The following is a 15,317-nucleotide window of genomic DNA, read 5'->3' on the forward strand; positions in this document are numbered from 1 at the left end:
AACCTTATGTCTGCTGAGATTTGCTCAAGGGGTGATATTGTGTCAAACATTACTTCAAGTGGTATTGCATCTTTACTTCTTCCCAATGGAAGAACGACACACTCAAGGTTCAAAATACCGCTGAATATAACTGAGGATTCTGTATGTAATATCAAACCTGGTTCCCCTCTAACAATGCTGCTATTGAAAGCCAAACTTATAATTTGGGATGAGGCTCTAATGGTTAGAAGGTATTGCTATGAAGCGCTTGATAAATGCTTGGGTGATATCATGAGATTTTCTCTAACATATAACAAAGATTCGCCCTTTGGAGGAAAAGTGGTTGTACTAGATGGAGACTTTAGACAATTTCTTCCTGTCATTCTACGAGGATCGAGACAAGATATCATTCATTCAACCGTTAATTTGTCTTGCTTTTGGAAGTTTTGTCAGGTGCTCAAACTAACAAAAAACATGAGACTCTTTGTAGGGACGACTGCTTCAGATCAAGATGAGACAAAGCAATTTGGTGAGTGTTTATTGAAAGTTGGTGATGGTTTAATAGGTAACGATATGGATGGTGAATCTGAGATATGTCTTCCAGGAGATATTGTTATTCCTTCTTCGGACCAGACATTTGATGAGTTGGTTTATTTTTCTTATCCAAATATTTTGAATAACATGTCTCAAAGGATTTTTTCAAAGTAAGAACTATACTGGCTCCCACGCTGGACATTGTTGAAGAGGTCAACAACCATTTGATGGCTATCATTCCTGGAGGAGAAAAATTATATCTCAGTTCAGATTCTGAGGTTCTAACCTGTGAACAGTGTGCTCTCTTCTCACGAATCTGTAACCTGTGTGAAGGGAGTAATAACATTATAAACTTGAGGATGTGATTACAAGCTGCCTTGAATGAACCTGATGTATTTGTGGTGGGGTTGAGCTTAGATTCTTGTTATCCGATAAATGATGATTAAGATAAAATTAACCCCCCCTTTTTTTTTAATTTCTTTTTCTTAGAAACGAAACACATTTTCCTCCATAACCCTTCTCTACCCTCCAACCAAACATATCTTGGGAGTAGGTTATCTACGTGGCCAGAAATGGCCTTGGTCCCAGGATCCAGTGGTCTCCTAAGAGACTTGCTGCCGTTTAAGTGTAACTATGAATATCATTTTAATTGATCGTTTGGTAATGTTGGTTTCATGGGAAGTTTGATGCTGCGTTGAAGTGTCTATCTAGTATATACTACATACCCTACAACACTTAGCCTGTAAGTTTGGATCTATCTATATGCTATTGCCTTGTTGGCTCAGTTTTGTACAAATCATGTTTTCCCTTCTTAAAATATAACTTACCCTGCTCAACTTAATTTAACAAATATCAAGAAAGAAATGGTAGTTGGAGCTGGGATTTTATTTATGATTGGTACTATGCTTTATAAACTTGATAAAAAAAGATGATATTATGAAACCAGCACTTCAAAATTATTCATATACTCAAGGGTAGAGTCGTATTCTGAGGTGTAAGTTTAATGTACTTGTGTGAATCGAGTTGAAAATAGTCCAAAATATATTTAGTCAAGAAGTTCACAGCGAACGGACAAGGAATGAGTTGAGAGAAAGAGAGTTACTAATCAGGTATTTAATCTCAAACTGTAAAAATTGCTAGTCTACCATTGATTATGTTAGTAATAGTTAGTCTTTGATTATGACCCATCTGATTCTCATTTCAAGGCTAAGATGCATGCAAGAAATTTTATGTTATGCATATAGATACATGTGTTATTCCTTTGTATGTACCCTATCAGCTTCTGCACAACCAATATCATAGTTGGTATTTTTATCATATATGCCAAAGGGAGGGAGTATCATGATATCGGTTTATGGTGCAGGGTGTCTGTGGATGCAATAAGTTTGAAAATGGTTCAATTGCAGAAGTTTTAAAAACAATAGTGAAAAAGGATGGATACAGAGGGCTCATGCGAGAATGGATTCGAAGGATGTTGTTCCATGCTCTTGCAGCCGCAATCTGCTGGTCAACGTACGAGGCTAGGAAGTCCTTTTTCCAAGAATTAAATCAGAGTAAAGACAGTGGTTAGTTTATTTGTCAACATCATTAGTAAAGAGCTTCTTCAATCAGCGGCATGGCCTAGCTTTTCAAGTCCTGTGGAACCCTGAAGGATTACATAATTATGAGGCAGGCGTTAGCTTCAGTTAGGGGGTACATTCTTTTTAGTATTGTACACCCTGCCAATTTTGATAAACTATTCTTATAATTATATTTTTTATTATTTTTGTTTAGCTCATTGTAATATTTATACCTTTTACCACAAGGTTATTCCTTGAATACATCCCCTATCCCACGCTTATAGCAAATCCATAGTTTAAGGATTCATGATAATGCATTTGTTTCTTTACCTTTGTATTATTAACATTTGACTGGAAGGGTGGCCCTTAACACTTCATGGAAAGTTCTCTCCTTTGAAACAACTCTTTGGTGTTGAGAATGAGTTTATAGGACCCACCACACACAAAGACTTCAAATTTTAGATTCCCACTCTGTCTTTTTTGCATTTCTTCAATGATCAAATCCATTGTGTGGTTGACTCTTCAACCCTTTTAGGTAGTTCTTATTATTATCTTGTTTTTCTTGAGATTTATACTTTTTAACCGGTCATTTTCCTTAACAAGGTTTTCAAGAGATAAGCATATCAATGGTTTTTGGAACATGCAAATGTGCCATGAATTTTTCTTAACCATTGGCCTTATTATTGCCTTCTTTTGTTTGATATGCTACCTGACACTACAGAATTTTTATTTGTTTGTGGAGGTTTTTTAGTAGGAGTTATTAAAACTTCTATAGTATATTTTATTATAGTATATTTTATTTATGATAATTTTAAATAATATAATAAAAATTCCCACTATTATAATACTCTTAACTCAATTAATTATTAAAAGGCCAAACCAAACAAATTTTAACTGAACATACAAAAGAAAAATCGAGTATATACCCATTTTGGTCCTCAAAGAATTTCAAACTAGACATTTTAGTCTCCAACTAAAATTAATTACTCGATTGGTCCCTAACAATTAATTTCATTAGTCACTTAGGTCCTTGGCTCCGTCAACTCTAATGGAAGACAAAATGGTCCCTAAAAATTCTAACATGGGACAAAATGATCTCTGACAACTCTAACAAGGGACAAAATGATCCCTGACCCCTATATTCGAAAACGACACTGTTGTTCCCCAATTTTTATCATATCTCGCATAACCCTAACATTCATACTCTCTTTCTTCACCTTCACAGTCTTTTTTTACATCTTTTTCTTCCTCCTCTTTAGCTCCAAAATTAAATCATGGTGTAATTGTCACACGTGTCGCACCTACCTCAACATGTCATAGACCATACACTTCCTAAATCTTTGTGATTGGTACATCCACCTCCTCTGCACTTCACCCACCAAAAGCATCCACTTCCACATCTTTGATAACATCATTTCCAACCCCCACAACGTCCACGACATCCTCAAGACCAAGTTCCACAACTACTCCAAGCGCACGCCTTTCTCCACTCTCCGGCAATCAATATAGATTGTTGGACATTAGGACATCATGAGAAGATTATCCTTCAACATCATATGCAAATTCTCATTTGAAATAGACAACGAGTACTTCATTCCTTCTTTTCCGGAGTCTTAACAAATGACTTGCTATCTGGATTCATGGGATCCATCGAAGACGACAACTAGTTGAGAGACATAGGCATTAGTTTTCTGAGTATGAATTGGTTGAGAACAAGTTGAGAATTTTTTTTTCTTTTTTTTAGATAATTACATCTCCATCTAATTCCAAAAAAAGTGGGCGTAGTTCCAGAAAATAGTAACAAAAACAGAGCAATAACTACAAAGAAAACATAAAAACTAGCATAAAACAGCAAACAGGGAGCAAAAGATTGATCCTGGCCAAAACCAAATCACACTCCAATCCACCAAGATTGATCCCCACAACTTTCATATACGATCACATAAAAAAAATAAGTGATGTACCGTCTTCAATCTATCCTTACATAAGACACAAAAAGATTCTGCTTCTGGTATAATCTTAAACTTACATAATCTATCTCTAGTATTCAATCTTTCTAAAATTACAAACCACATCAGCAACTCAACCCGTGGAGGATTTTTTTTCTTGCGAACATTAAATTTATAGAGTGTGCATTATGTAGTTTGAAGTTACAATGCTAGACTGTTAGTGTTATGCGAGATATGATGGAAATTGGAAGATAATAGTGTTGTTTCCGAATAAAGGAGATCAGGGACCATTTTGTCCCCTGTTAGAGTTGTCAGGGACTATTTTGTCCTTCGTTAGAATTAATGGAATAAAAGACTTAAGTGACTGACCGAATTAATTGTTAGGGACCAATCGAACAATTAATTTTAGTTGGGGACTAAAGTGTCTAGTCTGAAATTCTTTGAGGACCAAAATGGGTATATACTCAGAAAAATCAGAAGAGTTCTAAGAGAGAGAGAGAACGAAAGTCTGGACCCTAAAATATCGATTCTAGCCACTGCCATTCATCTCCTCGCCGCCGTTGCCACCATGTCTCCTCCATCAAAGCGTCGCCGGTGGAGTTATGAGGACGAGGTGATCGTGGAGCTTCTCAATTCGTGTAGCTCTCGCCTCTCGGAATAGTAATGCTTTAGATCTTCCGCTTCTGCGTCGTCTTTCACGGCGGTTGCTGCCGCTGATTCTGCTTTTGCTCCAGCGGCTTGAAGCACTCAGAGAGCGGTTTGGGTGCAGACCCGGTGGCGCTAGCTGAGTAGATCTGTAAGGCGAGTGAGCGAAAGACTTTGGAAGCTTCGATTGAAGCTGCGATAGTGCGATCGAAGCTATCAAATCTTGTGGAACTAATTCTCATGTCGTTCCCAGTCATTGAGATGAGGATTTGTTCCTACTTTGTAAAGGTTTCCATGAACTGAACTAGGATCTTTAATATATCATTGTATAAAAAATAAAAAAGCTTTGATGGAAGTTGTAGTCATATCATCTTTGATTGTTTTTGTTCTGTTGCAGATGAGTAACTTCACAAAGCTTTCATGAGGTACAATTTTTTCTTTTATTTTTTGCTTCAAGTCTTCATTTTTTTTTGGTTTTGCTGTGTATTATTTCAGGCATATACGAGGGAATTACAGTTTAAAGTGGATCATTTGCTGGAAGAGAATGCAAGACTCAAGACACAGCAACAAAAGGCATGCATCATCATTTATATACATAATAAATACACACATTTTTGTTACTAGTGATTTTGTTTGTTTATGTTTTGCTTTAATGGTGATAGTGTGATGATACAACTATCTCTTTTTTGTTTTAGTAACAATATAGTTGTGTATGACTTTCTAAAAAAAAGTGTTTTACCAAATTGAGGTTACAAAATGTGTATGTGATTGTTGCAGCTATGTGAAGCAGCAGTGTTGAATCATCAGCAAAAAAAGAAGAGTACCCTGTACCGAACATTTATTGCACCATTTTGAGTATATATCTAGATTCTTAGTTAGTGTGCCATTAATGCTGCAATGCAATTCATGAAAAAAAAAAGCAAGCAAGTTACTGACCATTAATTAAGGAAAGTTGCAAAGACAGAAAATTTGTAGGAATCCCTGGTAAAAGGTAAAAGGGGAGGTTAGGTGAGATGATGTTATATATAAAGGTACACAGCAACCAGCTTTTTTGACTAATTAAGAGCATATATTAACAATTATCAATATATATAATATTATACAGTTGAGAGTAAAGTTACATGGTTAATAGTATGCTTTGTTTACTTCTTACTTCTCTCTCCACTTTGACAGTTGAGGGATGATTTAATAACAATGCTTATTGCTGGTCATGAGACAACAGCTACAGTTCTTACTTGGGTAACTTTCCTTTTATCTCAAGCATGTTAATCTCAAAGTTGATATAATTGCCTAGTAGTGAAAGACAATTCTGGATCTTTGGTTATCGTAGCTTCTCTTCAGATTTTTCTCTTTGGCCAATACCATCTTACTGATTATTGAACTCACTACAGAACCTGGACAAAATGAGGAAGGCTCAAGCAGAGGTAGATTCACTGCTGGGTACAAGAACACCAACTTACGAATCACTTTAAAAACTGCAGTAGGTGCTCATTTCATGTCAGATTTTTACTTGCTTCCACCTGTTTGATAGCCAATATTTTATTAGGAAATATAAGATATATAAATTTATCATAAACGGTCAATAAATCTTATTTTCTAGGGAAAAGGGAAAGGAAGAGAGGGGGATGCCATGTCGAGATGAAAAACTGGCAGCATTAAAATAGGGACTCTCTTCCCAGAAATTAAAGAGTCATTACAACACGTTTAAATTGAAGATAATTGAAATCCCCTGCTTGCTTTATTTGAATTGTTTTTTAACTGCTATGCGAGCTGTTGGTCCAACTCTTCTCAAGGACTAATCTCTGTTAAAGCTTTATCGCTTGATCAACTTGTAGGTTATGCTTGCTACTGTCCGATGTGAAGAAATTGCCCGGGAGAAGTATAAAGCTGCAAAGGAGGTATTAAGAGCACTTGAAAAAAAGGGGACTCATATTTGACTGAATTAATTGATTGATTTTATTCAATCTACCAACATAAAGATATATATAACTGCTACTGCTGTTTAAAATTTCATCATAATGAAGTTAATTATTGCCTGTATCCTTGATCTATATATGAACCTGATTAATTCTAATTGCTAGTATGAGATATTTAAGGTGAATGATTATAAGCTAGCTAGCAATATTATTTGTGCATTCCTAATTACTAATGCTAGGGAAGTTTCTTTCAAATCAGGAATTGCATCAACTGGAAGAGGATATGAAACGTAGCCCTACTGAATATTTGAACAGGCTCAGTTCACAAATTGATACTTGTTTGTCAGAGTGAGTACAATTGACTTTTCATGACACCGTAACATTAAATTCTTTGTTCATATTAGACTGCTAGTAGTAGCAATGATTTTGATTGTTCTATGTGTTGGAAAAAGAAGGCTTTCTTTTTTGTTTTAGTAATAATATAGTTGTGTATGACTTTCTAAAAAAAAGTGTTTTACCAAATTGAGGTTACAAAATGTGTATGTGATTGTTGCAGCTATGTGAAGCAGCAGTGTTGAATCATCAGCAAAAAAAGAAGAGTACCCTGTACCGAACATTTATTGCACCATTTTGAGTATATATCTAGATTCTTAGTTAGTGTGCCATTAATGCTGCAATGCAATTCATGAAAAAAAAAAAGCAAGCAAGTTACTGACCATTAATTAAGGAAAGTTGCAAAGACAGAAAATTTGTAGGAATCCCTGGCTTAAGGTAAAAGGGGAGGTTAGGTGAGATGATGTTATATATAAAGGTACACAGCAACCAGCTTTTTTGACTAATTAAGAGCATATATTAACAATTATCAATATATATAATATTATACAGTTGAGAGTAAAGTTACATGGTTAATAGTATGCTTTGTTTACTTCTTACTTCTCTCTCCACTTTGACAGTTGAGGGATGATTTAATAACAATGCTTATTGCTGGTCATGAGACAACAGCTGCAGTTCTTACTTGGGTAACTTTCCTTTTATCTCAAGCATGTTAATCTCAAAGTTGATATAATTGCCTAGTAGTGAAAGACAATTCTGGATCTTTGGTTATCGTAGCTTCTCTTCAGATTTTTCTCTTTGGCCAATACCATCTTACTGATTATTGAACTCACTACAGAACCTGGACAAAATGAGGAAGGCTCAAGCAGAGGTAGATTCACTGCTGGGTACAAGAACACCAACTTACGAATCACTTTAAAAACTGCAGTAGGTGCTCATTTCATGTCAGATTTTTACTTGCTTCCACCTGTTTGATAGCCAATATTTTATTAGGAAATACAAGATATATAAATTTATCATAAACGGTCAATAAATCTTATTTTCTAGGGAAAAGGGAAAGGAAGAGAGGGGGGATGCCATGTCGAGATGAAAAACTGGCAGCATTAAAATAGGGACTCTCTTCCCAGAAATTAAAGAGTCATTACAACACGTTTAAATTGAAGATAATTGAAATCCCCTGCTTGCTTTATTTGAATTGTTTTTTAACTGCTATGCGAGCTGTTGGTCCAACTCTTCTCAAGGACTAATCTCTGTTAAAGCTTTATCGCTTGATCAACTTGTAGGTTATGCTTGCTACTGTCCGATGTGAAGAAATTGCCCGGGAGAAGTATAAAGCTGCAAAGGAGGTATTAAGAGCACTTGAAAAAAAGGGGACTCATATTTGACTGAATTAATTGATTGATTTTATTCAATCTACCAACATAAAGATATATATAACTGCTACTGCTGTTTAAAATTTCATCATAATGAAGTTAATTATTGCCTGTATCCTTGATCTATATATGAAGCTGATTAATTCTAATTGCTAGTATGAGATATTTAAGGTGAATGATTATAAGCTAGCTAGCAATATTATTTGTGCATTCCTAATTACTAATGCTAGGGAAGTTTCTTTCAAATCAGGAATTGCATCAACTGGAAGAGGATATGAAACGTAGCCCTACTGAATATTTGAACAGGCTCAGTTCACAAATTGATACTTGTTTGTCAGAGTGAGTACAATTGACTTTTCATGACACCGTAACATTAAATTCTTTGTTCATATTAGACTGCTAGTAGTAGCAATGGTTTTGATTGTTCTATGTGTTGGAAAAAGAAGGCTTCATACTTTCCTCCCACTTTAGTTGGAAAAAGATTGATGTTGTAATGTAAGAAATGAAAACCTACCAGGTTCTAGCTCTTAACTGCATGCTTATTGTTTCCTTTGTCATCATTCGTGAAATCGAATAGTAAGGATGGTTGTGAATTTAGGCGTAGTTTATGGGTTAATATTCCACATAAGTTATAACACAAAATGATATAATGAAGATGGAACATCTCTCTGTTTATATTATATATTATCATATTAATTAATGGTGGTTTAGTAACTATTAATTCGTGTCTTGCATCTAGGTCTCTGTTTGCTTCTAAGGCGATAAAAGCCGGAGATTGTATTTTGAAGGTTTCTTATAGAGTGGTAGGCATCCACTCTTAATCTTTCCTCGAACTATATGTTATGGCTTGCTTTTTATATGTCACAATGACAAGTCACTCTTGATAACATAGTATTTGTAATTGGTTTTGTAGCAAATAACAGCAGATAATATCCCTGCTAAGATCAAATCTCTGATCAGTGAGGAAGTTGCGAATGTTGCAAAACTTGCTGTTCTTCTTCTAATTGAGGGGAAATTGGGTCAGGTACCATTGTTATCATGTTCCTGTAAAAGGTTTCATCTGAAATTTGGGAATTGTTGAACTTTTGCAAACTTTTGAGTTTTGCTCTTGGTAAAATCTAGAAGCTTGCTTGTATGTCTGAAATATCTCTCTCTGTATGCAGGACTCTCAGTGGAATCCTTATATCTGCCGTCTACCATGGCAAGAGGAGCTGCATAACACGGCAGGTTTTCTTTTCATTTTAGTTTTTGAGTAATGATCTTTATCTTTTTAACATGGTAAAAATTGTTCTTGTTACATGGTGTATGACTATGATTTATTTTTCTTTTACACATTTCATTACCTTGTGCTATTATAAACTATATTATTAACTATTGTATTTCTTTTGATCTTAGACTTTTTTGAATGAAAGTGAGCGGGAGATGATTCATCGAAGCTCGGTTTATTGGGAAACAATTAACCAAAAGTCTCAAATTGAAAGGGACTTCTTGGCGATCAGGCCTGTAAGTGCTTTGTGTCGGCTATATATATATATATTCTATCTTATGAAATGCAAGTCATTTTCTGCCAGGGGAGGAATACACATATATAATAGGATGAAACATCTTAAGAAAAAACTAATCAGAATATAGAAACTTTATACTAGAATAGGTAGTCTTGGAGTATGGAGTATAAGAGGTCATGATGAATTGATTACTTCTATATTTGAAATTTAGAATCATCAAGAGTTCTTTCAATCAAAATTAAAGAAATGTATTGAGGACAGTAGAAGAACAATGTTTGAGATAGAAGATCTTGGGGTTTCTATTCTTTAAGATTTGCATGTACAGCGACAGTCTCTACTGCAAGCAAATAACACGGTAGTGTTTAGCTTTCTTGAATAACTAACGATTTGTCTGCGTTTCTTTTGGTAATTAGTTATATTTTAAGAACTATACACCCCTGAAATAAAAACTTAGACAGTATTTTGACTTTTATCTCTGGAATTTGACTCTCATGTGGTATTTGTATAGTGTGTTTCTAGTTTCTTAACTTTATTTGCGGTTGAAGATATGTTCTTTTGTCTATTGATGGTTATGTCATCTCATGCAGCTTTATGGAGTAATATTCTATAGTTATAATCTCTTCTATAGTTATATTCTATAGTTATGTTCATTGTTCAAGAGTTTGGACATAAGTCTGTATTTTATCATGTTATTTTTAATATTTTGTAGTTGTAATTAATGTGATTGAAAAATGATGGTAGTGTACTATATTTTGTTTTAAAGTATTTCTTTTATTTTAATTTTTTTTTACATTTTTAATGTCTTGCTTAAATATTTTTTTAATAATAAATGATTAGTAGTGTAATAATAATGTAGATTAATTTTTAAAAATTATATTGATAGGTTTGAAACTTCCACAGAATAGCTATTATTTTTAAAATGAAAGTCTTTTTGTGGGGGTTTCAAACCGCCACAAACATTGAGCAATAACTGCCATAAAAGTTCAATATCACCTAAACATACACAACACCCTCCCCCTAATAGATTGTGGAGGTTTTTAAAAATCTCCACAAATTTAAGAACCTCCACAAACCATTCGATGGGGGTTATAAAATCTTGTAGTGTGAGAAAGATTAATAGAAGATTTTTTTTTTGTATCCTTGGTTGTATATAGGGGTATCGATATTTTTTTTACAATCAAAGGTGGAGATTAAATAATAAATTTTATAAATTAAAAAATAATTTTAAATAATTAGAAATTGGAGTTAGTGTGATTCATATAAGGGTATCCATATTTTCCTTTATAAGGTAAAAATTGTAAAAAATTAAATGCACTCTTGATGTGAAGTTGATATTTAAGAATTATTAGGTGATTTGATATATTTATCATTTAACAATTTTTAATAATTAATTTCACATGTGAATTTTTACTTTTTTATAATGAATGAGTAAGATTAAATAATTAATATTGTACACCTTGCCAATTTTGATAAATAATTCTTAAAATTATATTTTTATTATTTTTGTTTAGCTCATTGTAATATTTATACCTTTTACCACAAGGTTATTCCTTGAATACAGCCCCTATCCCACGCTTATAGCAAATCCATAGTTTAAGGATTCATGATAATGCATTTGTATTATTAACATTTGACCAGAAGGATTGTCATATATTCTGGCAACTACTGTGTTAGTATACTCACTGGCTCTTTAATTTGTAGCTCATCAGAAACAGAAAATTAATTATATAGAATATCACATTATACAACACTCTCTAAATGCATGATGCACAACATAACACTCCGTAGCAAAGCATAAATATTTCCATGATTCAAAAAAACTGTCAATTTTAACAAAGTAGTACATTGAAAAATTAATATACTTGGACAATCTGAGTTTCTTTTGACATCTTTATTTTTGTTCTATTCTAATAAATCTAGTTTAATTATATATATATATATATATATGACTTCAATTTCAGATACGTTATAATTCAGATTTTACACAGTTATATTATTTTAGATATGTTGTAGAAATTTGATATAATATTTTAAATATGTTTACGACACATCTAAAATAACAAATAACAAAATTAACTTATTAACTAAATAATATCACCTCTTCTCTTTCGTATCCAATTATATCTTAGTTTCATATGTTTATGTTTAAACATTATTTTTTCTTTTTTTCTCGTGTGATTATTTTTGTGGTAGTTTTTTATTATTTTACATATGTTCATAACACATCTAAAATAATAAGATACCACATAAAATACTTTTGGTACACATCCAAAATAATAAGACAATACATAAAATATTTTTGATACACATCCAAAAATTATTTAATTTGTGCTTATATTTTTTTAACAAAATAATTTTTTAACACAAAAAATTCGTTCAAATAATCTATATTTATATTTTTTTAATATAAATAATTTTATAACACATCTAAAATTATAAAATTACACACTAAATAATTTTTTAACACATTCAAAACTCATCCAAAAATGATTATGTTCATTATTCTTATTAATTAGAACTGAAAAAATTATATATACCCATCTTAAAACCGAAAAGAATTTATTTTAATGGGTAAAGTATATTTTTTGTCTTTGATGTTTGGTAAAAGTTTCAAAAATACTCCTAAGTTTTATTTTATTTCAATTTTGTTCCAAAAGTTTTCGATTTGCATTCAAAAAATTTAAGACTAATCTAACAATAACGCATAAAAATTATACTTGATTTGCTTGTGTTGAGGGTTGTTCTTATAAAATTATTGTTGAATTGGTCTTAAATTTTTTGAAAAATTAGCCGTCAAGGGTATATTTGATGCAAATCGAAAACTTTCAAAAAATTTGAAACATAATATCTAAAAATAATTATTATAATGAATAATAAATAATAACTAATTAAAAGATAAATTATAAATTTATAATAGAATATTAGATACCTGATTGCACACTTGCACCGATACTTTGTTAGCTCTTTTGAAATGGAGTCCACTGGGGCAGCGGCTAATCACAAGGGAAAGGGAAAGCTTCATTATACGGCCATGGATTCCTTGCTCCTACATTTTTATAGGTTTATCATTAACCATCATAAAAATAATTACAAAATGTACCCCATTTTTTTTTTGAAAAATTTATTAAATAGATTTTAATCCCTTTAACTTTTGTTATTTATACTTTTTCCCTTTTTTTTTAGTTTCAGATTCAAAGGCATTTGGAGAAGAGAGGTCTGCTAGGGTTTCTCTCTTTATCAATTTCTGCTAGAATTTTCAATCGCTGTCTCTCTCTCTTCCTCTTCCCTTATTGGAAATCTCAATATCTTCCTCTTCCCCTCGCTGCCGCAACCTGCGTCCACCGCCGCACAACATACCGCCGCCGCGCAAGACGCCGCCGCCGCCGTGCAAGACGAGAAACTGAGAGAGATTAGAGTTCTTGGAGAGCATCAACGAGACTGATTAAATCTCCTTCCGAAATAGAGTTCTGAGTTTTCTCCTGAGTTTTTTTCTGCCGTCGCATCTGACTTTCTTCTATTTTGTTCTGTTGTATTCTGTCAAACAACTTCTGAGTTTTCTTCTGTTTTCTTCAAACCAAACCCTTAGTTTTGGATGTGCTCAAATTTTGAACCATTGCATAACCCAGTTTCAGGAAAGATGAAAAGGTACAGAACTACAGATTTTAAAATCTCTCAGTGTTGAACTCTTCATTTCAACGGATCCTACTGTAAGTTTCTTCCTCACTGTGGTTCACTTTTTGATTAGTTAGGACTTAATTAAATTGCATGAATTAATTTGATAGGATCATAGCTTTTTCCTTTGCTGTGTAAATAGATTGTGTTTGTTGTTTGTATATTGAATTAGTAGATTACTGCTAGAGTAGGAAGGGATTTGAGCTGAAGAGCATAAGAAAAACACCTACTTGTAACATAGGATGGTGGTGAAGTCACAAGATATGGAAGCTGTGATATGTTTAAGAACTAATAACCAGAGCACAAATGAAGTAGATATGTCACATATATGGTATATAATAAATCAAGTGCTACTTCATCCTAACCTTTTGATGTTATCAAATAGTGATCTGCTAGAGTGAAGACTCAAAGAATCTAGATGAAGTATGATTGGCCCTGATTCATCACCTTTATCCGGGATACAAATAATGATCAAGCTCCAATGAAGACTGTGTAACACCCTAATATTCAAATCCTTATGCTCGAGTCATAAGTCAATGATATTACGGTGGTACGACTCTCAGGTGGATTTTTAATATATAAATATAGGTAATTTCGAAAGGAGTATTAATCAAGAAGCCTGAAAAGAGTAGAAATAAAATCGCAAAGACGTATCACTCACATTTCGATAACGAAAAGATAAACTGCTAAGCCGAACGCGATATACGGACAAGGCATAAAGGAGATTAAGAGATAGATAACAGATAGATATTTATAGCATAAGTAAATATCCACTAGTCGCGCCCCGCGAAGTTTAGGCCGGCTAGGGTACAGTATGAAAGTAGTTGACAACAGTATATCCTAATCTCTCCCGAAGGAAACATGAGAGCGGCAAACCCAAACAATTCAAACATATGCAAATGATGAATGCCTGCCCTATGGCTGATGATATCATCTGTCGGTTATATAGCCAACCCGACATGTCCTGGTAACTAACTATTGGACCGAAACACCCTTTGCGGAGCAAGTAGGTTTGAGCTACAACCCACTTGCTACTACCCGCTTAACCCAGAGCCAGTGGAATAACCACTACTGCGGCTACTACCCAGGCGGGTGTTTAAAAGCTCAACCTGGAGCGAGTGGATTCACCACTACTGCCGCTACTACCCAGGCATCACCATCTCTGACCTGGAGCAAGTGGGACGAACCACAACCCTTGCTACTACCCAGGTATCTTAAGCATTGACCCGGAGCAAGCGGGACGAACCACAACCCTTGCTACTGCCCAGGTATCTCAAACATATATTCATTCAATCTCAATTCATATTATAAATCCTCATTGTTATCAAATCTCAAACATTAACCTGGAGCAAGTGGGACGAACCACAACCCTTACTACTACCCAGGTATCACAAATACACATTTATTCAAAACTCCATGATTAAACTCGTTTATCATAATCCTCCTTTCCCGTCTCATACCCAGAGCAAGTGGACAACGCCACTGCCTACTACCCGGGGTCACACATCATATTTCAGCATTTATCATTATTATCCATTTATCACATTCATTCATTAATCATATATGCATTTATACTCAGCCATAAACAATAATGGCTTTGCCGTAACCCGGCAATAACTCAGCCATCCGGCCCATGGTTCAATCAAGAACCGGCCATTTATCAATAATTATAGCCTTTCGGCTCATGGCATACACGGTACTTCCACCGTCATCCTCCATATCTCATATAATCATATCTGATCATCATTGATCATAACCTTTTCCCTTGCTTCACTCGCAAGTTACCACATCCCCTAGCTCATTCCTCATTGCTAGGCATACCATAATGATTTAATACATAAGGGGTGAGATC

At 33.9% G+C, this 15,317-nt stretch overlaps 1 protein-coding gene and 1 long non-coding RNA gene across 7 annotated transcripts; both read left to right on the forward strand.

The window, feature by feature from the left end:
• Window positions 6,293–10,355, forward strand: LOC107639127. 6 transcript variants are annotated; one of them, XM_021121087.1, is made up of 6 exons: window positions 7,761–7,842; window positions 7,963–8,261; window positions 8,524–8,627; window positions 9,028–9,091; window positions 9,202–9,312; window positions 9,452–10,355. In XM_021121087.1, exons 2-6 carry the CDS (start codon window positions 8,202–8,204, stop codon window positions 9,542–9,544), a joined length of 432 nt encoding a protein of 143 aa, XP_020976746.1. In that variant the 5' UTR covers window positions 7,761–7,842; window positions 7,963–8,201; the 3' UTR covers window positions 9,545–10,355. The 6 variants fall into 6 exon arrangements, with proteins under 6 accessions (XP_020976747.1, XP_016198041.1, XP_020976746.1 ...); XM_021121089.1 differs by having other exon boundaries at window positions 9,202–9,307; XM_016342554.2 differs by having other exon boundaries at window positions 8,539–8,627.
• On the forward strand, window positions 12,983–13,674 carry LOC110270597. The gene is made up of 2 exons (XR_002360238.1): window positions 12,983–13,257; window positions 13,420–13,674. It is a non-coding gene; the product is annotated as an uncharacterized LOC110270597 (long non-coding RNA).

Source organism: Arachis ipaensis, chromosome B04 (assembly GCF_000816755.2).
Source record: "Arachis ipaensis cultivar K30076 chromosome B04, Araip1.1, whole genome shotgun sequence".
Lineage (NCBI taxonomy): Eukaryota > Viridiplantae > Streptophyta > Magnoliopsida > Fabales > Fabaceae > Arachis > Arachis ipaensis.